General features: G+C 35.9%; 2 protein-coding genes across 7 annotated transcripts in view; both read right to left on the bottom strand.

The window, feature by feature from the left end:
- LOC133603802 (C-type lectin domain family 4 member G-like) overlaps positions 1-1,715 on the bottom strand; it is a 72,900-nt gene extending 71,185 nt beyond the window's left edge. Inside the window, exons 1-2 of the mRNA XM_061957075.2 lie at positions 1,633-1,715; positions 1,497-1,569 (exon numbers count right to left, since the gene is read on the bottom strand). The gene's annotated coding sequence lies outside the window, so the exon portion shown is untranslated. The remainder of the gene's footprint in view (positions 1-1,496; positions 1,570-1,632) is intronic.
- A 4,854-nt stretch (positions 1,716-6,569) lies between these two features.
- Positions 6,570-25,000, bottom strand: part of mef2d (myocyte enhancer factor 2d) — a 318,806-nt gene continuing 300,375 nt past the window's right edge. For all 6 annotated transcript variants that reach the window (XM_061957007.2, XM_061957034.2, XM_061957026.2 and 3 more), the window contains one exon: positions 6,570-12,683. In XM_061957007.2, the coding sequence (XP_061812991.1) occupies positions 12,296-12,683 (388 nt within the window). In that variant the 3' untranslated portion in view covers positions 6,570-12,295. The remainder of the gene's footprint in view (positions 12,684-25,000) is intronic.

The following is a 25,000-nucleotide window of genomic DNA, read 5'->3' as shown; positions in this document are numbered from 1 at the left end:
TTGATCAAATATAACTAGTGTGTGTGTGTGTGTGTGTCTGTAGCAGATACACGCTGTGATCTAATTAGTGAGTGGAAATTAAATTAGTTAGCTGGCAGACGGCGGGCCTCGCCCACACGCCCACACACACACACACACACACACACACACACACACACACACACACACACACACACACACACACACACACACACACACACACACACACACACACACACACACACACACACTCTTGTATTTGTTACCTTCCTGAGACGTGAGAAAAAAGCCTCCCTCTTTAGGACCAGCCTTTCTAGATGTATAAAGATGTGTATTTACAACATTAATAATATATACATACTATGCAAATATAAAAAAGATTATTGTGAAAAATGAGTTGGAATTTCACAAGAAAAAGGTCACAATTTCACAAGACAAACTTAGAATTTTGGCAGTATTATAATACAAGTCGTCATTTTACTCAACGCAAGTCAAAATTTTACAAGAAAACTGATCATTTGTGCGATATTATGATGAAAGTTGGAATTTTACTCAATAACAGTCGCAATTTTACAAGAAAAGTTTAAAATGTTGGCAATTTTATGAAAAGATTTGTAATTTTACTCGACAAAAGTCACAATTTTACAATGAAACTTTAACATTTTGGCAATATTATAATAATAATCTGAATTTTCCTTGGCAAAATTATGACAAAAATCATCATTTTACTCAAAAAAATGTCACTATTTTACAAGAACAACAAAAAAATGGAAATATTGTGATTTTAAGTAAAAAAGTAATAATTTTACATTAAAAAAGTAATAATTTTACCAGAGAATATTGCAATATTACAGAAACAGAAAGAATATGAGAAATTGTTCCCAATTTTATACGAATAAAAGTCGACACATTGTGAGAAAATGACTGCTTTTAATTCATTTATTTTGGGGGGACTTTTTTGTTTGTAATTGGTTTTAAATCTTCGTTATTTACTTCAAGTTATTACAGTATGTCTCTATATACATAGTATTTTTTAATTAATTTTAGCCAGAGGGGGTGCATTTCAATTTCTTACACACACTTGTTATTTCATATGTTGGAGCACTTTTAAAAGCGACACACAGTCAATGTGAAAAATCCCTCCTTTTTTGGGACCACCCTCATGTTGATAGATGTCACCACCAGGGGTGCAAATGAGACATTCTCTATTAGATGCAATGTTATTGGGACCATGATTTATGTCATCACTTGTTCACACCTCCTCATATGGAAGATACTTTTCCTTCTTGATGTCTCAAGAAGGATAGAAATACAAGAACAAACACACACACACACACACACACACACACACACACACACACACACACACACACACACACACAGTACACAAATGTCAATGTAGTTTTTTAAATATTCTTGCTCATGTTTCAATTACGATGACAGCCGGCATGTCTTACTTCCAGCGTCCTTGTTGAAGTGTGTGTGCGTGTGTGTGGGTGACATGAAGTTATGCTCACCACGCCAGCTGACCTCCATTAGCCCGCCATGACAGCTGACCACTTCCTGCTGGTCACCGTGCGAATAGTACTGCTATCAAGACAGGAAATAGCACCTCACTCAGCAGCACATCACTCAAATAAACATTTGACTTACTCCTTTTATGGCGTGAAAGTGGCAAGTTGTGCTGATTATAATTGTAAATGTCAGCGTCAGACTGCTGCGTGCTGGACATCAACATTCAAAATGGCTGCCATTTTGAAAGCTGTTTCTCATAAAAACATTAAAAAAAATTTTTTTTTATAATCAAAATTATTTACTTATTTTCGTACATCTAATATAGATGAATTACCATCATAAATATTTTATATATTACATATATTTTTAAGTTTTTATGTTTTTTGTTTTAATAACGTAATTTCTACCGGCCTCGATTTGAGAGATCTGCTCGATTTGTAGTCAGGCTGTCATCTAGTGGCAATATTGAGGCACTGCGCGCACTTCAGCACACAGACTCAAAATGACACTTTACTTGTCTATCCTCGTAAAAAAAACTTAAATTATTATCAATAATATAAAATTACAAACAACAAAACAGTCATTTTACCAAATGATCTACAATATTGTTTGTATTTTGTAAATATATAATAATCATTATGACTCATATTTTAAATATATACTACTCATTAAGATTCATATTTAGTCTTTTTTCGTTTCCACGTTTTTGTTTAGTGACGCCATCTCTCGGGTATTCATTTGTTGTCGACACATCAGGCTGCCATCTAGCGGCGGAAATAAGGCACTGCGCCCACATCAGCACACTGACTCAAAATGACACACTTTACTGGTCTATACTCGTAAAAACTTCATTTATTATCATGTCTGATTATTGCTTGGATTTTTTAAATATATATACGACTCATTATGATTCATATTTTAAATATATACTACTAATTTTGATTCATATTTAGTCTTTTTTGGTGAAATTATTTTTAGTTTTCACGTTTTTCGTTTAGTGACGTCATCTCTCGATACTTGTCGACAAGTCAGGCTGCTATCTAGCGGCGGAAATGAGGCACTGCGCTCACATCAGCACACAAACTCAAAATGACACTTTACTGGTCTATCCTCGTAAAAACTTAATTATTATCATGTCTTATTATTGTTTGTATTTTTTTCAAATATATACACGACTCATTATGATTCATATTTTAAATATATACTACTCATTTTGATTCATATTTAGTCTTTTTTTGTGAAATCATTTTTAGTTTTCACGTTTTTTCGTTTAGTGACGTCATCTCTTGGGTACTCGTCGACACGTCAGGCTGTCATCTAGCGGCAAAAATGAGGCACTGCGCTCACATCAGCACACAAACTCAAAATGACACTTTACTTGTCTATCGTAAAAACTTCATTTATTATCATGTCTGATTATTGTTTGTATTTTTAAAATATATACTACTCATTATGAATCATATTTTAAGTATATACTACTCATTAAGATTCATATTTAGTCTTTTTGTGTGAAATTATTTTTCGTTTTCACGTTTTTGTTTAGTGACGTCATCTCTCGGGTATTCATTTGTCGTCGACACATCAGGCTGCCATCTAGCGGCGGAAATGAGGCACTGCGCTCACATCAGCACACTGACTCAAAATAACACACTTTACTTGTCTATCCTCGTAAAAACTTCATTTTTTATCATGTCTGATTATTGTTTGTATTTTTTTTAAGTATATATACGACTCATTATGATTCATATTTTAAATATATAATACTCATTTTGATTCATATTTAGTCTTTTTTTGTGAAATTATTTTTAGGTTTCACGTTTTTCGTTAGTGACGTCATCTCTCGGGGTATTCGTTTGTCGTCGATGCATCAGGCTGCCATCTAGCGGCGGAAATGAGGCACTGCGCTCACACAGCACACAAACGAGCAAAATTACTCGCTTTACTTGTAAAAACTATTTATATAATTTTGTATAATTAGTATCTGTACACATTATTCATAATTATACACATTTAGTCTACATTTGTAAAAAAAAAAATCTTTAGTATTCACGATTTTCTTCAGTGACGTCATGTCTCGGATGTCCATTTGTAGTGACTGGTCATATCTGCTGCCATCTAGTGGCAAAAATGAGGCACCGCGCTCACAGCACATAAACTAGCAAAACGACACGCTTTACTTGTAAGAAATTAATTTATAATCATTTAGGATTATTGCATGTATTTTTTTTATACATACTAATCATTCCTATACATATTTAATCTTTATTTATACACGTTTTTGTTGAGTGACGTTATCTCCCGGGTATCCATGTATAGTGACTCGTCAAACCAGGCTGCCATCTAGCGGGGGAAAAGAGGCACTGCGCTCACATTAGCACACAAGTAGAAGCAAAATGACACGCTTTACTTGTAAAAATTTCATTTATAATCATGTAGTAATATTTCCTGTATTATTTGTTATATATTAATCATTTTTATACATATTTAATCTTTATTTGTAAGCTTTGTGTGTCCATCTCCCAGGTATGCATTTTGTAATCGACACATCAGTTTGCCCTCTAGCGGCGAAAAGGAGGTACTGCACTCACATCAGCACACAAACAAAGCAAAATAACACACGAATGTAGTTCAACTTGTCTATTTAATATATAAAATACGGCAAAACATACGCAAAAAAGGGGAGAATGGGGGCAAAAAGGGGACCATGGATACTTTGGTACAATAACAAACACTTTTTTTTTGTAAAAGCAGTATAGATTTTGTAATACCATATCAGTGCATACTTTATTTATGAAAATATACACAAATTGTATATCATTCTCAAAAACAACAAAGTATTTTTTACAAAAAAAAGCAGACTAGCCAAACACAATATATTAGGTATAATTTATTTTATACTTTTTTTTTTCTTCATTTTCTAAATATTCATGTGTGATGACTGTGTTGATATTCCATCGTATTCCCTCCGTGCGACGACATCGTAGTTTCCCCACCCTCGCAAAAAACATATCCGGACGTGGCGCACCTGCCCTCCTCCTCGCTAAGACCGCTAAGCTCGTGACGTTGGCGTTGTGTCGTAAAAATCGTGCAACATCGGAAACACACCTCTGAAATAACGACAAAAAACAAAACAATCCCCAAGACAAAAACATATTTATAGAATATTCTTAGATAATAAAAATAACTTCCAAGTGAAACCAAAGCTACACGATGAGACGCGGATCGTAGCTCGCGATGACGCGGTCGCCGTGACGCCGATATTCATAATAATAATAATAATTTTGCTATACAAAACAGCAGAAATGAACACTGGGACGCGAGTAAGGCGGCCAAACATTCTTTTAACCAGCAAGAAGTGCGCTAACATCGTCAGGGGGCGGACGTTTTAAATGATTGTCTGTTGTGCTTGCAGCGCCCTCTAGTGGACCAACGTTGAGGCGAGTGGCCCGAGGCCGCCAGGCGGGGGCGATCTTGAGCCGAGCCTCGGACGACGGGACTTCAAATGAGTTCACGGTCCGCCAATAGCGTCGTTACTTCACTAAAAACCTTACTAAAATCGGTTAAATGACTTCGCACGTAGGTTAGATATGTTTTTAAATTCATGCGTATTGGAAGGGGCGTGTCATGTGACGTCACAATGATGATTGACAGCCCCCTATCCCCCCAAAAAAGGAGAAAATTCCAGCTTCCGATGAAACTTTTGGTACTAAAAACAAAAACACAACTTCACACTTTATACCAGTAAAATCTGAAACAATTCACTTTGAGAGCGAGTACGTGTGCGTTTTGACTATTGATTAAAACGTATAAAAACACTCGGGACGGGTCAAACTTTGCATTTTGTGGAGGTGAATTAGTGTCATTTTACGCAAAAAAAAAAAAAAAAAAAAACCACCAAAGAATTTGAAATGAATAACAATATTCCCCAAAACAAACAAAAGTTTGGGTTGCAAATCTTTTTTTTGTTGACAAAACATGTTCTGTTGTAGGTTACGACTCAACTCAACCAATAGGAGGCTTCTGACGAGGAAACCCCGCCCACAAGGAGTTGTCATAAGCAAAAATAAACAAAAAAATAAACAAAATTGTAACAAAAACTTTTTTTGTTTGAAATATACTATTTAAATTTCAAAATCCATTTTGTGGTTGTAATATATATACATATATATATATATATATATATATATATATATATATATACTGTACATATATATGTGTGTACTTATATACAATATAATATACTATACATATACATATATATAAACATATATACACACATATATATGTGAGTATATGTATATATACACATACGTTATATATATATATATACACACACACACATATATATATACACACATATACATATATACATATATACACACACACTCATATATATGTATATACATATATGTGTGTATTTATATACAATATAATAAACATACATATATAATATACTATATATATATACACAAATATATGTGTATATGTATGTATATATACATATATACACATATATATATATAAATATATGTATGTATATATACACATATATATATAAATATATGTATGTATGTATACATATATACACATATATATATATATTTATATTTAAAAAAAAAAAAAATATATATATATATAAATGTATATACATATACGTGTGTATTTATATCCAATATAATATATATACATATATATATACACACACACATATATATGTATATATATATATATATACATACACACATATTTGTGTGTGTGTGTATATATATATATATATATATATACACACACAAATATGTGTGTATGTATATATATATATATATATATACACACACACACACACAAATGTGTGTATGTATATATATATATATATACATATATATTATACTATATATACCTATACATATGTATATACATATATACATACATACGTGTGTATATATCTATGTATATATATATGTGTATGTATGTACATATATACACAAACATTATATATATATATATATATATATATATATATATATATATATATATATATATATATATATATATATATATATATATATATATGTGTGTGTGTGTGTGTGTGTGTGTGTGTGTATTTCAAAATCCATGTTTTGTTTGGTTGCATAAAGGCATATTGAATGCGACCACAACTTCTACAGCAAGAAGACTAGCAGCAGACAACACTGCCATCTGGTGGCGCTGCCTCTGAACTGCACAGAGCAACATTTTAGCCTGACATCGACACATCATTAAATTAACGTTAGCTGAAAAAAACCAACAACTACCAAACACAATAAATAAATGCTAAAATAATTTTTTTTCCCAGATACATTTTTTTTTAGCGAATTTGTCAAGAAAATGATGTTTTTAGAGTGTGTGGCCACATACATTTGATGTTTTTTTTTTTTTTTTTTTTTTTTTAATATTACAAATTAAAACCTGATTTAAAGTTCAGGAGTTTGGAGAATAAGTGCAACATCTGAAGTGTACTGACGTGTACAGTGTGTGTGTGTGTGTGTGTGTGTGAAGGTAAAGTGCACTTCCTCATCGATGACTGAAAAACTCTTCCCTTTTCTGTCCCCCACGGCGCCCTCTGGTGGCTGCTCCACCCCATGACACTATTTCTGTACACGCATAAATAGTCAACGATAAGAAAAGAGTTCCACTGAGAATCTGCCTGGTCTTGCTTCCTGCCAAATACTGAGCTGCTATGTACAATCCCTGTGACGTCATTTATGAATATTATTATTATTATTATTATCAATAAAACTCTTCAACACACACGCAAAGCCACATTATTATTTATGTACACGCCCCGACACGCTTCACTTCATCGACATCCAGTCTGACCGAAGGACCACACACACACACACACACACACACACACACACACACACACACACACACATCCCTGATTTCCGCGCGGCGACAAACCGTTCCAGCCAGGTCCAATCGGGACCCCTCAGTCCGACCCGGGCGGACTTTTCCCGCGTCTTTCGAAACGTGGATCGACTTTGGAGACGGACGCGAGCGACGCGGACGACGACGACTCGCCGTGACATGCAAAGCGGTGCACGCAAAGCATGCTGGGAAATGTTTGTCCTGCCTGTCAAGGGTTCTACGCGGCCGCTAAAAGACTCGAATGACGCCCCAGACGCGGTCTGGTTGTGGTTCTGGTGTCGAGGTCTGTGTGAGGAAACGCGAGTGTACATGTTCGCATGCGTGTGTGTGTGTGTGTTCTTGTATTTCTACCCTTCTTGAGACATCAACAAGGAAAAGTAGCTTCCATATGAGGACCAAAATCATACTGAAAACCATTGTATCTAATAGAGAATGTCTCATTTGCACCCCTGGTGGTGATATCTATCAAAATTAGGGTGGTCCCAAAATAATTGACTGTCAACATATGAAATAACAAGTGTGTGTAATTTTTTTTTTAAGCGCTCCCCCTCTGGCCAACATATGTAATAACAAGTGTGTGTAAGAAATTGAAATTCGCCCCCTTTGGCCTGAAATCAGTCTTTTTCTCACAATGTGTCGACTTTTTTCTTATACAATTGGGAACAATTTGGCATATTCTTTATGTTTCTGTAATAATGAAATATTTTCCTCGTAAAATGATTACTTTTTTTGTGTAAAATGATTACTTTTTAATGGAAAATGGTGATATTTGTCTTATAAAATTCTGAACTTTATAATAATAATAATAATAATAATAATAATGGATTAGATTTTATTGCCAATTTTTTTTGGTGTTCTTGTAAAATAGAGGCATTTTTGGAGTATTGACCTTGGTCATCATTTTGCCAAATATACTTCAGATTATTGTTATGATATTGCCAAAATGATAAACTTTTCTTTTAAAATTCTGATCTTTATAATAATAATAATAATAATAATAATAATGGATTAGATTTTATTGCCAATTTTTTGGTGTTCTTGTAAAATAGTGGCATTTTTGGAGTATTGACCTTGGTCATCATTTTGCCAAATATAATTCAGATTATTGTTATAATATTGCCAAAATGTTAAACTTTTCCTATTAAATTCTGATCTTTATAATAATAATAATAATAATAATAATAATAATGGATTAGATTTTATTGCCAATTTTTTTGGTGTTCTTGTAAAATAGTGCCATTTTTGGAGTATTGACCTTTGTCATCATTTTGCCACATTTAATTTAGATTATTGTTATGATATTGCCAAAATGTTAAACTTTTTTAAATAAAATTCTGACCTTTATCATTATAATAATAATAATAATAATGGATTAGATTTTATTGCCAATTTTTTGATGTTCTTGTAAAATAGAGGCATTTTTGCAGTATTGACCTTTGTCATCATTTTGCCAAATTTAATTTAGATTATTGTTATGATATTGCCAAAATGTTAAACTTTTTAAAATAAAATTCTGACCTTTATAATAATAATAATAATATTAATGGATCAGATTGTATTGCCAATTTTTTTGGTGTTCTTGTAAAATAGTGGCATTTTTGGAGTATTGACCTTGGTCATCATTTTGCCAAATTTAATTTAGATTATTGTTATGATATTGCCAAAATGTTAAACTTTTCCTATTAAATTCTGATCTTTATAATAATAATAATACTACTAATAATAATGGATTAGATTTTATTGCCAATTTTTTGGTGTTCTTGTAAAATAGTGGCATTTTTGGAATATTGACCTTGGTCATCATTTTGCCAAATTTAATTTAGATTATTGTTATGATATTGCCAAAATGTTAAACTTTTCCTATTAAATTCTGATCTTTATAATAATAATAATGATAATAATAATAATGGATTAGATTTTATTGCCAATTTTTTGGTGTTCTTGTAAAATAGTGGCATTTTTGGAATATTGACCTTTGTCATCATTTTGCCAAATTTAATTTAGATTATTGTTATGATATTGCCAAAATGTTAAACTTTTTTAAATAAAATTCTGACCTTTATTATAATAATAATAATAATAATAATAATAATGGATTAGATTTTATTGCCAATTTTTTTGGTGTTCTTGTAAAATAGTGGCATTTTTGGAATATTGACCTTTGTCATAATTTTGCCAAATATAATTCAGATTATTGTTATGATATTGCCAAAATGTTAAACTTTTCTTAAAAAATTGTGACTTTTGTCGAGTAAAATTACGACTGTTTTCATAAAATTGCCAACATTTTAAGCTTTTTCTTGTAAAATTGTGACTTTTAATCAGTAAAATTCCAACTTTTATCATAATATCGCACAAATGTTCAGTTTTTCTTGTTAAATCTTGACTTGCGTCGAGTAAAATGATGACTTTTATTATAATACTGCCAAAATTCTACGTTTTTCTTGTGAAATTGTGAACTTTTTCTTGTGAAATTCCAACTCATTTTTCGCAATAAGATTTTTTTATATTTGCATAGTATGTATATATTATTAATGTTGTAAATACACATCTTTATATATCTAGAAAGGCTGGTCCTAAAGAGGGAGGCTTTTTTCTCACGTCTCAAAAAGGCTAGAAATACAAGAGTGTGTGTGTGTGTTCTTGTATTTCTACCCTTCTTGAGACACCACCAAGGAAAAGTAGCTTCCATATGAGGACCGAAATCATGGTCCCAATACTGAAAACCATTGCATCTAATAGAGAATGTCTCATTTGCACCCCTGGTGGTGACATCCATCAAAATTAGGGTGGTCCGAAAATAATTGACTGTCAACATATGAAATAACAAGTGTGTGTATATTTTTTTGAAGTGCTCCCCCTCTGGCCAACATATGCAATAACAAGTGTGTGTAAGAAGTTGAAATTCGCCCCATTTGGCCAAAATTAATTAACAAAAATTAATAAATATGTATATAGAGACATACTGTAATAACTTGAAGTAAATAATGAAGATTAAAAACCAATTACAAACAAAACATTTGAACTAAAAGCAGTCTTTTTCTCACAATGTGTTGACTTTTTTCTTATAAAATTGGGAACAATTTCTCATATTCTTTCTGTAATATTGCAATATTTTCTCAAAATATTATTACTTTTTTTAAAATGTAAAATTATTACTTTTTAATGCAAAATGGTGACATTTGTCTGATAAAATTCTGACTTTTATCACAATATTGCCAATTTTTTTGTTGTTCTTGTAAATTAGTGACATTTTTATATATATTATGGCCAAAATTTGAAAGTTTTCTTATAAAATTGTGACTTTTGTCGAGTAAAATTACGACACTTTTCACAAAATTGCCCAAATTTTAAGCTTTTTCTTGTAAAATTGCGACTGTTATTGAGTAAAATTCCAACTTTTATCACAATATCGCACAAATGTTCAGTTTTTCTTGTTAAATCTTGACTTGCGTCGAGTAAAATCATGACTTTTATTATAATACTGCCAAAATTCTAAGTTTTTCTTGTGAAATTGTGACCTTTTTCTTGTGAAATTCCAACTCATTTTTCACAATAAGCTTTTTTTATATTTGCATAGTATGTATATATTATTAATGTTGTAAATACACATCTTTATGTATCTAGAAAGGCTGGTCCTAAAGAGGGAGGCTTTTTTCTCACGTCTCAAGAAGGCTAGAAATACAAGAGTGTGTGTGTGTGTGTGTGTGTGTGTGTGTTCTTGTATTTCAACCCTTCTTGAGACACCACCAAGGAAAAGTAGCTTCCATATGAGGACCAAAATCATGGTCCCAATACTGAAAACCATTGCATCTAATAGAGAATGTCTCATTTGCACCCCTGGTGGTGACATATATCAAAATTAGGGTGGTCCCAAAACAATTACCTGTCAACATATGAAATAACAAGTGTGTGTAGATGTTTTTGAAGGGCTTCCCCTCTGGCCAACATATGTAATAACAAGTGTGTGTAAGAAGTTGAAATTCGCCCCCTTTGGCCAAAATTAATAAAAATTAATAAATATGTATATAGAGACATACTGTAATAACTTGAAGTAAATAATGAAGATTAAAAACCAATTACAAACAAAACATTTGAACTAAAAGCAGTCTTTTTCTCACAATGTGTTGACTTTTTTCTTATAAAATTGGGAACAATTTCTCATATTCTTTCTGTAATATTGCAATATTTTCTCAAAAAATTATTACTTTTTTTTAAAATGTAAAATTATTACTTTTTAATGCAAAATGGTGACATTTGCCATATAAAATTCTGACTTTTATCACAATATTGCCAATTTTTGTTGTTGTTCTTGTAAAATAGTGACATTTTTTGAGTAATGACTTTGTAAAATTCCGATTGTTATTATATTATGGCCAAAATTTGAAAGTTTTCTTATAAAATTGTGACTTTTGTCGAGTAAAATTACGACACTTTTCACAAAAATTGCCCAAATTTTAAGATTTTCTTGTAAAATTGCGACTGTTATTGAGTAAAATTCCAACTTTTATCATAATATTGCACAAATGTTCAGTTTTTCTTGTTAAATTTTGACTTGCGTCGAGTAAAATGATGACTTTTGTTATAATACTGCCAAAATTCTACCTTTTTCTTGTGAAATTGTGACCTTTTTCTTGTGAAATTCCAACTCATTTTTCACAACAAGCTTTTTTTATATTTGCATAGTATGTATATATTATTAATGTTGTAAATACACATCTTTATATATCTAGAAAGGCTGGTCCTTAAGAGGGAGGCTTTTTTCTCACGTCTCAAGAAGGTCAGAAATACAAGTGTGTGTGTGTGTGTGTGTGTGTGTGTGTGTGTGTGTGTGTGTGTGTGTGTGTGTGTGTGTGTGTGTGTGTGTGTGAACCAGTTCTTGGAGTTCATCCCCTTATGTGACCCAAGCGTCCAGCCTCATCCTCTTGACGTTGGCGCCGTCCTGGTCCTGGGACTCGGTGGAGGCGGGCCTGAGCAGGACCATGGTGGGCTGCAGGAGGCCGGCGGCGCCGGGCTGGTGGTGGAAGTCCGGGCCCCCGCCACCCCGCAGGGCGCCGTCGTCGCGGTCGCTGCCGTCGTACGAGCTGCCGTTGCTGCTCAGGCTGTCGACGGGCGAGCGGCCGTAGGACACCCCGGCCATGCCCTGCCCGTGCATCTGGGCCCCGGCGGTGGCGCCGGGAGTGCTGCGGTCCCGGTTGGGCGAGACGGGCTCGGACTTGATGTTGACGTGAGGGTTGGTGTTGACGGTCAGCGCCGCGCCGTGGGGGAGGGGAGCCATCGGCCTGCGGCGCAGAGACAAACGGCGGTTTTAGCACAACTTGGTAGACAAAGCGTAAGCAAAGAAGTAGCCATGCAGGGGGGCGGGGCTTAACACCAACAGGTGAACACAACTTTGAGAAAATGCACTACTTGAACAAAAGTAATGGGTCAAGGTGGAGTCTTTCTACATCAGGGGTGTCCAAACTTTTTCCCCCGAGGGACGCACATTTGAATATTTAAGAATATTCTTCTTTAGCAACACCATATTATACAATATGGAGATACATTTTAACCTCTTAAGTGAGGTTCTGTCATAAACATGTTCAAAATATTTTTTTTATTATTATTTAATGCTTAAATCTCTAGATCAGGTGTGGTGGGCCACAATAAAATGATTTGGCTGGTCACATAAATCATGTGGCGGACCATAATAAAATGATGTGGCACGCCACATTAAAATTAGGGGACAGGCCGCTTGAAATGATGGGACAGGCGACGTCAAACAACACACAAAAAAATTATATGATGGGCTACTATAAAATAACGTGGCTGGCCACTGGCGATCCAGCCAAAAATTATGTGGCCGGCCACTTTAAAATGATATGGCAGACCACATTAAATGATGTGACCGACCATATTAGAATTATGTGGCATGCCACATTAAAATTATGGGTCGGGCCACTTGAATTTACGGTCCACAAAAGAATAATGTGGCTGGCCACAGTGAAATTATGTGGCATGCCACATTAAAATTATGGGTTGGGCCAGCTGAAATTACGGTCCACAAAAGAATGATATGGCTGGCCACAGTGAAATTATGTGGCATGCCACAATAAAATTGTGGGTCAGGTCACTTGAATTTACAGTCTACAAAAGAATAATGTGGCTGGCCACAGTGAAATTATGTGGCATGCCACATTAAAATTATGGGTCGGGCCACTTGAAATTGCGGTCCACAAAAGAATGATGGCTGGCCACAGTGAAATTATGTGGCAGGCCAATTTATAATGATATGGTGGACCAAATTAGTATTATGTGGCAGGCCACATTAAGATAATGGGACAAGCCAAATTAAAATATTAGACAGGCCACTTTAAAAAAGTGGCGATCCACAAAAAAAATGTTGTGGTGGGCCACAATTGAAATTATGTGGCTGGCAACAGAAAATCATGTGGTGGACCACAATAAATGATGTGACGGTTCACATTAGAATTATGTGGCATACCAATATAAAATTATGGGAGGGGCCACATTAAAAAAATGTGGTCTACATTTAGAAGTGGTGGTACACAAAACATTATGTGGCAGGCCACTTTATAATTATGTGGCCGACCAGATATAATGATGTGACAGACCACATTACAAATATGTGTTGGGCTACTTGAAATTATGGGACTTGCTACATTAAAAGTGGCGGTCCACAAAAAATGATGTGGCGGTCCACAAAAAATGATGTGGCTGGCCACAATAAAATGAAGTGGTGGACCACGTTAGAATTATGTGACATGCCCCGTTAAAATTATGAGTCGGGCTAATTCAAAACGATATGGTGGACCAAATTTGCCAAATGAAAATATTAGACGAGCCAAATTAAAAAAATTGGCGATCCACAAAAAAAATGTTGTGGTGGGTCACGATCGAAATTAAGTGGCTGACAACAGAAAATCATGTGGTGCACCAGGTCACTTTAAAATGATGTGGTGGACCACAATAAATGATGTGACGGTTCACATTAGAATTATGTGGCATACCACAATAAAATTATAGGAGGGGCCATTTAAAAAAAATGTGGTCCACATTAAGAAGTGGAAGTACACAAAAAATGATGTGGCAGGTCTTTTTATAATTACGTGGCCGACCACATTTAATGATGTGACAGACCACATTGCAATTATGTGGCATGCCACATTTAAATTATGGGTCGGGCCACTTGAAATTATGGGACTTGCTACATTAAAAGTGGCGGTCCACAAAAAAATTATGTGGCTGGGCACCTTAAAATGAGGTGGTGGACCACGTTAGAATTATGTGGCATGCCCCGTTAAAATTTAAATAATTTAAAACAATATGGTGGACCAAATTAGTATTATGTGGCATGACACGTTAAGATAACGGGACAAGCCAAATGAAAATATTAGACGGGCCAATTTAAAAAATTGGCGATCCACAAAAAAAATGTTGTGGTGGGCCACGATCGAAATGACATGGCTGGCAACAGAAAATCATGTGGTAGACCAGGTCACTTTAAAATGATGTGGTGGACCACAATAAATGATGTGACAGTTCACATTAGAATTATGTGGCATACCACAATAAAGTTATAGGAGGGGCCACATTAAAAAAATGTGGTCCACATTAAGAAGTGGAAGTACACAAAAAATGACGTGGCAGGCCACATTATAATTACGTGATGTGACAGACCACATTACAATTATGTGGCATGCCACAATAAAATTATGGGTCGGGCCACTTGAAATTATGGGACTTGCTACATTAAAAGTGGCGGTCCACAAAAAAATTATGTGGCTGGCCACCTGAAAATGAGGTGGTGGACCACGTTAGAATTATGTGGCATGCCCCGTTAAAATTATGGGTCGGACTAATTTAAAACGATATGGTGGACCAAATTAGTATTATGTGGCATGACACGTTAAGATAATGGGACAAGCCAAATGAAAATATTAGACGGGCCACTTTAAAAAAATGGCGATCCAAAAAATTGTTTTGTGGTGGGCCACGATTGAAATGACGTGGCTGGCAACAGAAAATCATGTGGTGGACCACAATAAATGATGTGACGGTTCACATTAGAATTATGTGGCATAGCACTATAAAATTATGGGAGGGGCCACCTTAAAAAAATGTGGTCCACATTAAGAAGTGGGAGTACACAAAAAATGATGTGGCAGGCCACTTTATTATTATGTGGCCGACCACATTACAATTATGTGGCATGTCACTTTTAAATTATGGGTCGGGCCACTTGAAATTATGGAACTTGTTACATTAAAAGTGGCGGTCCACAAAAAATGATGTGGCTGGTCACTTTAAAATGACGTGGTGGACCAAATTACAATTATGTGGTATGCCACATTAAAATTATGGGTCGGGCCACTTGAAATTATGGGACTTGCTACATTAAAAGTGGCGGTCCACAAAAAAATGTTGTGGCTGGCCACTTTAAAACGATGTGGTGGACCACAATAAATGATCTGACGGTTCATATTAGAATTATGTGGCATACCATGATAAAGATATGGGAAGGGCAACATTAAAAAAATGTGGGCCACTTTAAGAAGTCGGGGTACACAAAAAATTATGTGGCAAGCCATTTTATAATTATGTGGCCGACCATGTTAAATGATGTGACAGACCACATTACAATTATGTGGCATGCTACTTAAAATTATGGGTCGGGCCACTTGAAATTATGGGACTTGCTACATTAAAAGTGGCGGTCCACAAAAAAAATGATGTGGCTGGCCTTAATAAAATGATATGGTGGACCACATTAGTATTATGTGGCATGCCACATTAAGATATAGGGACAAGCCAAATTAAAATATTAGACGGGCCACTTAAAAAAATTGCCGAGCCACAAAATGTTTTTGTGGTGGGCCACGATCGAAATAACGTGGCTGGCAACAGAAAATCATGTGGTGGACCACAATAAATGATGTGGCTGGCCATTTTAAAAATGATGTGGTGGACCAAATTACAATTATGTGGCATGCCACATTAAAACTATGGGTCGGGCCACTTGAAATTATGGGACTTGCTAAATTAAAAGTGGCGGTCCACAAAAAAATTATGTGGCTGGCCACTTTAAAATTATGTGGTGGATCACAATAAATGATCTGACGGTTCACATTAGAATTATGTGGCATACCACAATAAAAATATGGGGGGGGCCATTTAAAAAAATGTGGTCCACATTAAGAAGTGGGGGTACACAAAAAATTATCTGGCAGGCCACTTTATAATTATGTGGTTAAAATTACGGGTCGGGCCACTTGAAATTATGGGACTTGCTACATTAAAAGTGGCGGTCCACAAAAAAATGTTGTGGCTGGCCAAAATAAAATGATGTGGTGGACCACGTTAGAATTATGTGGCACTCCCCGTTAAAATTATGGGTCGGACTAATTTAAAACGATATGGTGGACCAAATTAGTATTATGTGGCATGCCACATTAAGATAATGGGAGTAGCCAAATGAAAATATTAGACGGGCCACTTTAAAAAATTGGCGATCCACAAAAAAAATGTTGTGGTGGGCCACGATCGAAATTAAGTGGCTGGCAACAGAAAATCATGTGGTGGACCAGGCCACTTTAAAATTATGTAGTGGACCACAATAAATGATGTGACGGTTCACATTAGAATTATGTGGCACACCACAATAAAATTATAGGAGGGGCCACATTAAAAAAATGCGGTCAACATTAAGAAGTGGAAGTACACAAAAAATGCTGTGGCAGGCCACTTTACAATTATGTGGCTGACCACATTAAATGATGTGACAGACCACATTACAATTATGTGGCAAGCCCACATTAAAATTATGGGTCGGGCCACTTGAAATTATGGGACTTGCTACATTAAAAGTGGCGGTCCACAAAAAAATGTTGTGGCTGGCCACAATAAAATTATGTGGTGGACCACATTAGAATTATGTGGCATGCCCTGTTAAAATTATGGCTTGGGTCAATTTAAAAACGTGGCGGTCCACAAATTTTTTTTTTGTGGTGGGCCACAATCGAAATGAATTGGCTGGCCACATACAATAACTCATATGGTAGACCATGTCACTTTAAAATCATGTGGTGGAGCAGAATCAAATGAAGTGGCGGGCCAATGTAAAATTATATGGTAGACCACATTAAATGATGTGACAGACCACATTATAATTAAAATTATGGGACTTGCTACATTAAAAGTGGCGGTCCACAAAAAAATGTTGTGGCTGGCCACTATTAAATTATGTGGTGGACCACATTAGAATTATGTGGCATGCCCCGTTAAAATGATGGGTCGGGCCAATTTAAAAAAGTGGCGATCCACAAAAAAAATGTTGTGGTGGGCCACAATCGAAATGATGTGGCTGGCCACATACAATAACTCATGTGGTAGACCAGGTCACTTTAAAATGATGTAGCTGTTAGAATAATTGTATCTAAGTCATCACAATACTTTGTGTTTCCATGAGTTCTTGGCGAGAAGACAAAAGCTGTCTTTGAACCTACCAAGAAAAAGGCTTGTAAAACTCAACTGTGTAGGATGGGAAGCAACATGAAGGTGTTCTGTTTCTTTCATGTATTGTAATCAACATAAACATATTGTCTTGACCTGAGAACTACAAAGCGAAGAGGAACAGGACCTGACTCCCCTCTAAGGACCTCTTCTTTGAACTGTTTTACGACCTCTTCTGTGAACTGTTTTACGACCTTTTCCTTGAACTGTTGTAATCAAAGGCGACGGCTGTTTACGACCCCCGTCCCTTAGAAACAGCTGTTACCATGTAATCAGGGAAAGTCCAAATAAAAGAGGAGATGTACAATCTTTCGCCAGAGCGTGATGGAGACTGTACAAGAGCCAGACGCGCTCTCCTCAATTGAGCCAAATGTAATTCTGTCTCTGTTTAGTTCCTTGCTTCTTGTCTTGTTTAATAGATGTCATCAGTGTTTTAACCTGACAGTGGCATGCCCCATTAAAATTATATTTTACAGTATTTTGTAATGACCTCACACTTTGGACCCCCCTGTGCTACATGTCGGTACCTGGGGGCAAAACTCACTTCTTTTTACACTTTGACAACTTTTAACGACCTAAAAGTGCGCGTTGCCATGCCCTGCACTCCACTGACACGGTCGGCAGGTCTCTCTCCCTCTCTCTCGCTCGCTCGCCCTCTCGCCGTCAGCAGGATGTGAATTTGAAGCTCCCAATTACGCTCTCAGGCCCGGCGGGAATGTTCTAATATGTCACATCAGCGCCAGCGCCGCCTCGCTAATATTCCCTCATTTGCTGGCAGAGTGAGAGCAAGTTAGGATCGCGGCGCTCCAGGCCATAGCACGCACACACACACACACACCTACACACACACACACGACCAGAGTCCAAACAGGTAGATAGATGAGGGGCCAGTAAAAAGTGGCGAGTCAGCAGTGGGCCGGTGACAAGTGACGGAGTCGAGCGCGGCACAGCCGCCGCTCGAGCACTAACGACACCGCCAGCGTCTTTCCCAAAATGCTTTGCTTCTCTGCCAGCTGAGCGGCTGTCTAAAGTTGTTATCCTTCCAGAAAAAAAAAGCCAGGACCTAAAGGCAGGCAGACGGCGCCTCCTCTGGCCAAACACAACTACTGCACCCTGGTAGTGTTTTTAGGAAGCCAGACAGCCTGTGGGGCGGTATAGCTCGGTCGGTCGAGGGTTCCAGGTTCGATCCCCACTTCTGCCAACCTAGTCACTGTCGTCGTGTCCTTGGGCAAGGCACTTTACCCACCTGCTCCCCAGTGCCACCCACACTGGGTTAAAAATGTAACTTAGATATTGGCTTTCACAATGTAAAGCGCTTTGAGCCACTAGAGAAAAGCGCTATATAAATATAATTCACTTCACTGTAAGGCAGGGGTGTCAAACGTTCGGCCCGCGAACAGGTTTTATCCGGCCCGCGGGATGAGTTTGCAAAGTATAAAAAGGAACTGCTGTTCTTAATGTGTCCACTAGATGTCACAATAGCAATTCTTTGTATCTCTGTAGATCAGTATTTTTCAACCACTGTGCCGCGGCACACTAGTGTGCTGTGAGATACAGTCTGGTGTGTATTTGGGTTAAAAATATTTTTTGCAAACTAGTAATTATAGTCTGCAAATGATGTGTTGTTGTTGAGTGTCGGTGCTGTCTAGAGCTCGGCAGAGTAACCATGTAATACTCTTCCATATCAGTAGGTGGCAGCCAGTAGCTAATTGCTTTGTAGATGTCGGAAACAGCGGGAGGCAGGGTGCAGGTAAAAAGGTATCTAATGCTTAAACCAAAAATAAACAAAAGGTGAGTGCCCCTAAGAAAATGCATTGAAGCTTAGGGAAGGCTATGCAGAACGAAACTAAAACTGAACTGGCTACAAAGTAAACAAAAACAGAATGCTGGACGACAGCAAAGACTTACTGTGGAGCAAAGACGGCGTCCACAATGTACATGACAATCAACAAAGTGCCCACAAAGAAGGATAAAAACAACTGAAATATTCTTGACTGCTAAAACAAAGTAGATGCGGGAAATATCGTTCAAAGGAAGACCTGAAATTGCTACTGGAAAATACCAAAAAAAGAGAAAAAGCCACCAAAATAGGAGCGCAAGACAAGAACTAAAACACTACACACAGGAAAAGAGCAATAAACTCCAAATAGGTCAGGGCGTGATGTGACAGGTGGTGACAGTACACCTACTTTGAGACAAGAGCTATAGTGATGCATGCTTGGTTATGCTTTAAAGTCATATACAACAATTGCGACAACGACTTTTTACTGTCAACTGAGTTTCGTTTTTTAATGATTTCTGCTGGTGGTGTGCCTGCGGATTTTTTCAACGCAAAAAATGTACCTTGGCTCAAAAAAGGTTGAATAACACTGCTATAGATGATGCTACATATGTACAAAAAATAAACCACATGTTAGTGCACAAGTCGAGGGAAATGAGCAAACTACATAAATAACATCCTGTAATTTGATTTTGATATTATTTTTTTTATCTTGATAGATTGAAAATGAACACCAATGAGTCGACTGATGAACATTATCACATCATTTATTCAGAAAGTATAAATAACTACGAATAAAGATAGAATACTATTAACCGCAACGTGTAAAAAACAACAACAACAACGTTATGATTTGTACATTTTGAGAATGTGATAGTTCTATTTTTAAACAATCTGAAGTTGTCTTTATTTTTTAGTTATCGTGTCGGGATTTTACCAGTTCGGCCCACTTGGGAGTAGATTTTTTCTCCATTTGGCCCCCGATCTAAAATGAGTTTGACACCCCTGCTGTAAGGGTTTTTTGGAAAAAGGAATAATACATTTTAATTGCTATGTTTTTTATTGTCATTATTATTATTATTATTATTATCATTATCATTAAGAGGTTAATTTAGCCTACTAAATGGTTGATTTATATAGGCTAGTAAGGTAAAAACTAGTAACCGGTAGGTACAAAACTTTACCTTACTAGCCTATATAAATCAAACATTTATAAATACATTATCATTGATTATTATTATTATCACTATCGTTAACATTCTCCGCATTTCGAGGCCTTTTACATGCACAAAGTCACAACATTTTGCAGAGGTATTGCAAAAATGTTTATATTTTGGGGGTCCCGAAAACAAATTGTTACAATTGCCCTTTTTAGCGCCACCTTAAAAATGTGTAAAATGCTATTAATATAATGAATATTTAAATAATAATTAATATAATTGGATATTAAGAGCATGTGAAAGTTGGACTCCTACCTTGTTTATGAGTACCTTAAAGTTTTGTACTTAGTCAGAAATGTCAAGCAGCTAAAATGTGCCAAACATGGGTAAGTGTGGAGAGAGTTTTTTTTGCATTTTACCCATCATGCATTGTAATGGATTTAAATGGGTGTCATTTAGAAAAATGTATGGCGTGTGGACGTTATTTTTTTTAATAATATCCACAAAGTTTAGTGAGCAGGTTGTGTTATGTGTGACCCTGCGAGAGGACAAAAGCTGTCTTTGATCCTACCAAGCAGAAGGCTTGTAAAACTCCACTGTGTAGGATGGGAAGCGATATGAAGGCGTCGGTTTCTTTAATGTATTGTAATCCACAGGAAGATATTGTCTTGACCCGAGATCTACAAAGGGCCTGACCTCCCTCCAGGCACCTTTTCTTTGAACTGTTTTACGACCTTTTCTTTGAACTGTTTTGTAACCAAAGGCGATGGCTGTTTACGACCCCCCTCCCTTAGAAACAGCTGTTGCCATGTAATCACGGAAAGTCCAAATAAAAGAGGAGGCGTACAATCTTTCGTCAGAGCGTGGTGAGACACTGTACAAGGGTAGAGGTGTACATGTGTACGCGCTCTCCTCATTGTGCCAAATTTAATTCTATCTCTGTTTGATTCCTTGCTTCTTGTCTTGTTTAATAGATGTCATCAGTGTTTGAACCTGACAAACGTGTTGACTTTTTGTGTGGGTTGCAGTCTTTTCTTTTGCGCCATGACTAGCGAAGGTTGTTTGGGTTGGGTCATATAGGTAAATGCTGTGCGCACTTCAACATTCAATTTGTGGTCATTAACCTGCATTACTCACGTCGTCCACAAGATGAAAGAGATTTTAAATTAAGCTGGAGGCCACTTCCACGGACCTGACTTCTTAATGAACTTGTGACGTTTCACGGGCTAATCTGAAGACGCTGGCAGGCCGCAGTTTGGACACCCCTGGTCTATATAGACAGGACGCTTGGAAAGTTTCAAGAACACGTATGTGCAAACAAACAGGAAGTCGGCCATCTTTCCTCCCGCGATTTTTAGGCCAAAAACAATGGTCGTACTTTAACAAACTACTCAGAGTTCATCGTAAAGCAGTTTCACTGAGTAATCTGTTCCAAAAACCGAATCGTACGGAAACAGATGCATATTTTTTCCAGACAACCTAAAATATATACACAAAACACATTTTGTAGAAAATAATTTGTGTCCCTGGAATTTTTTTTGAAATTGCGAATCTTATTTATTACGATTCTGAATCAATTTAGATTGTTCAAAAATCTATTTTTCAAAATAATTTTTATATGCTTTTTTAAATAATATGTGTCAATAAAGTATCTTTTTTTTTTTTTACTAAAAAAAATGAAATTGCATACTTTTAAAACTTGAATAGCATCCAAAATGGCAACAAATATTGCATTATCATACTTTCTAAACATTATTGTTTGTCAAAATGTCAATTTATATTCAAATATCTGCATGACATGAAGTTATTCATCTAATTGTACACTGTAAAAATGACAATAGATTTTACGGTAACATCGAATAATTTATGAATTTCCCTATACATTTGATTATTATATTTGTATATATTTTTACGTGCACTTTAAAAAAAAATCTGTACATTTTACAGTAAAAAAAACTGGCAACTCAGTCACCAGAATTTTATTTAAATTTTTTTTTATACAACATATTACTGTGACTGGAAAAACAGTAATATTATTATTTTTTCTAAATGCCTGTTTTTGGGGTTTTTTTGGCGTAAAAAACGTAGGTACCGTTTTTCCATTTACAGTAATAAACCGTACAAACAAGTACCGGAGATTTTACAGTAAAAAAAACTGGCAACTCAGTCACCAGAATTGTATTTTATTTTTTTTATACAACATATTACTGTGACTGGAAAAACAGTAATATTATATATTTTTTTAAATGCCTTTTTTTTTTTTTTTTTTTTACCGTAAAAAACTTTGGTATCGTTTTTCCATTTACAGTAATAAACCGTACAAACAACAACCGGAGATTTAACAGTAAACAACTGGCAGCTCACTTTTACTGTAAAAAAAACAAACAGTGGTAGAGTTTTTTTATTTTTTTATTTACAGTAGTGTTGTCTCGGTATCAACATGTATTTCGATACTTTTCTAAATAAAGGGGACCACAAAAAATTGCATTATTGGCTTTATTTTAACAAAAAAATCTTAGGGTACATTAAACATATGTTTATTATTGCAAGTTTGTCCTTAAATAAAATAGTGAACATACAAGACAACTTGTCTTTTAGTAGTAAGTAAACAAACAAAGGCTCCTAATTTAGTCTGCTGACATATGCACTAACATATTGTGTCATTTATACACCTATTATTTTGTACACATTATTAAGGACAACTGGTAGAAAATTAATTATTAATCTACTTGTTCATTTATTGGTACTTTTTAGAGGCCGTATAGTACCGAATATGATTAATTAGTATCGCGGTACTATACTACGGTAATACCGTTATACCGTACAACTAGAGATGTATGATAATATCGGACTGCTGATAATATCGGTCGATAAATGCTTTAAAATGCAATATCGGAAATTATCGGTATCGGTTTCAAAAAGTCTAATGTATGACTTTTTAAAACGCCGCTGTGTACACGGACGTAGGGAGAAGTACAGAGTGCCAATAAACCTTGAAGGTACTGCCTTTGCGTGCTGGCCCAATCACATAATATCTACGGCTTTTCACACACACAAGTGAATGCCAACCATACTTGGTCAACAGCCATACAGGTCACACTGAGGATGGCCGTATAAACAACTTTAACACTGTTACAAATATGCGCCACTCTGTGAACCCACACCAAACAAGAATGACAAACACATTTCGGGAGAACATCCGCACCGTAACACAACATAAACACAACAGAACAAATACCCAGAAACCCTTGCAGCACTAACTCTTCCGGGACGCTACAATATACACACCCCGCTATCCCCCCCCACCTCAACCTCCTCATACTCTCTCAGGGAGAGCATGTCCCAAATTCCAAGCTGCTGTTTTGAGGCATGTTAAAAAAAAAAAATGCACTTTGTGACTTCAATAATAAATATGGCAGTGCCATGTTGGCATTTTTTTCCATAACTTGAGTTGATTTATTTTGGAAAACCTTGTTACATTGTTTAATGCATCCAGCGGGGCATCACAACAAAATTAGGCATAATAACGTGTTAATTCCACGACTGTATATATCGGTATCGGTTGATATCGGAATCGGTAATTAAGAGTTGGACAATATCGGATATCGGCAAAAAAAGCCATTATTGGACATCTCTATTATCAACTACGCAGTCAGCACGGACTGCAAAGGTGGACGCGCACAATTTTGCAGATCCCAAATACAGATCAGCAGGTACCAGAAGGTAAGAAAAGTTGCTTTTGCATAATATTGTGAAACAAAATTCCAGATAATATGTCTTACCTTATACACACACCATAATAATACTCCTATGTTGAAGCACATCAAGCGGTGTGGCTTCATAGCTTACCAAAGTCATACTAAAACATTTTGATAGATTTTTGAGCACCGTGTGTAATGTTCTATATTTTCTATGGAACATCGGTATCGGTTGATATCGGAATCGGTAATTAAGAGTTGGACAATATCGGAATATCGGCAAAAAAGCCATTATCGGACATCTCTACGTACAACACTAATTTACAGTAATCTGCTGTAAAAAAACACCATACATTTTAAAATAAAACCTATTTTTACAGTGTACAATATGATGATAACTTGCTGTGAAAACATATTTCAAGCAGATATGTAAGGATTTATTTTCATTT

This window comes from Nerophis lumbriciformis, linkage group LG04, assembly GCF_033978685.3.
Source record: "Nerophis lumbriciformis linkage group LG04, RoL_Nlum_v2.1, whole genome shotgun sequence".
NCBI lineage: Eukaryota > Metazoa > Chordata > Actinopteri > Syngnathiformes > Syngnathidae > Nerophis > Nerophis lumbriciformis.
The sequence above is the reverse complement of the archived record's forward strand: the minus strand, read 5'-3'. Positions and strand labels throughout refer to the sequence as shown.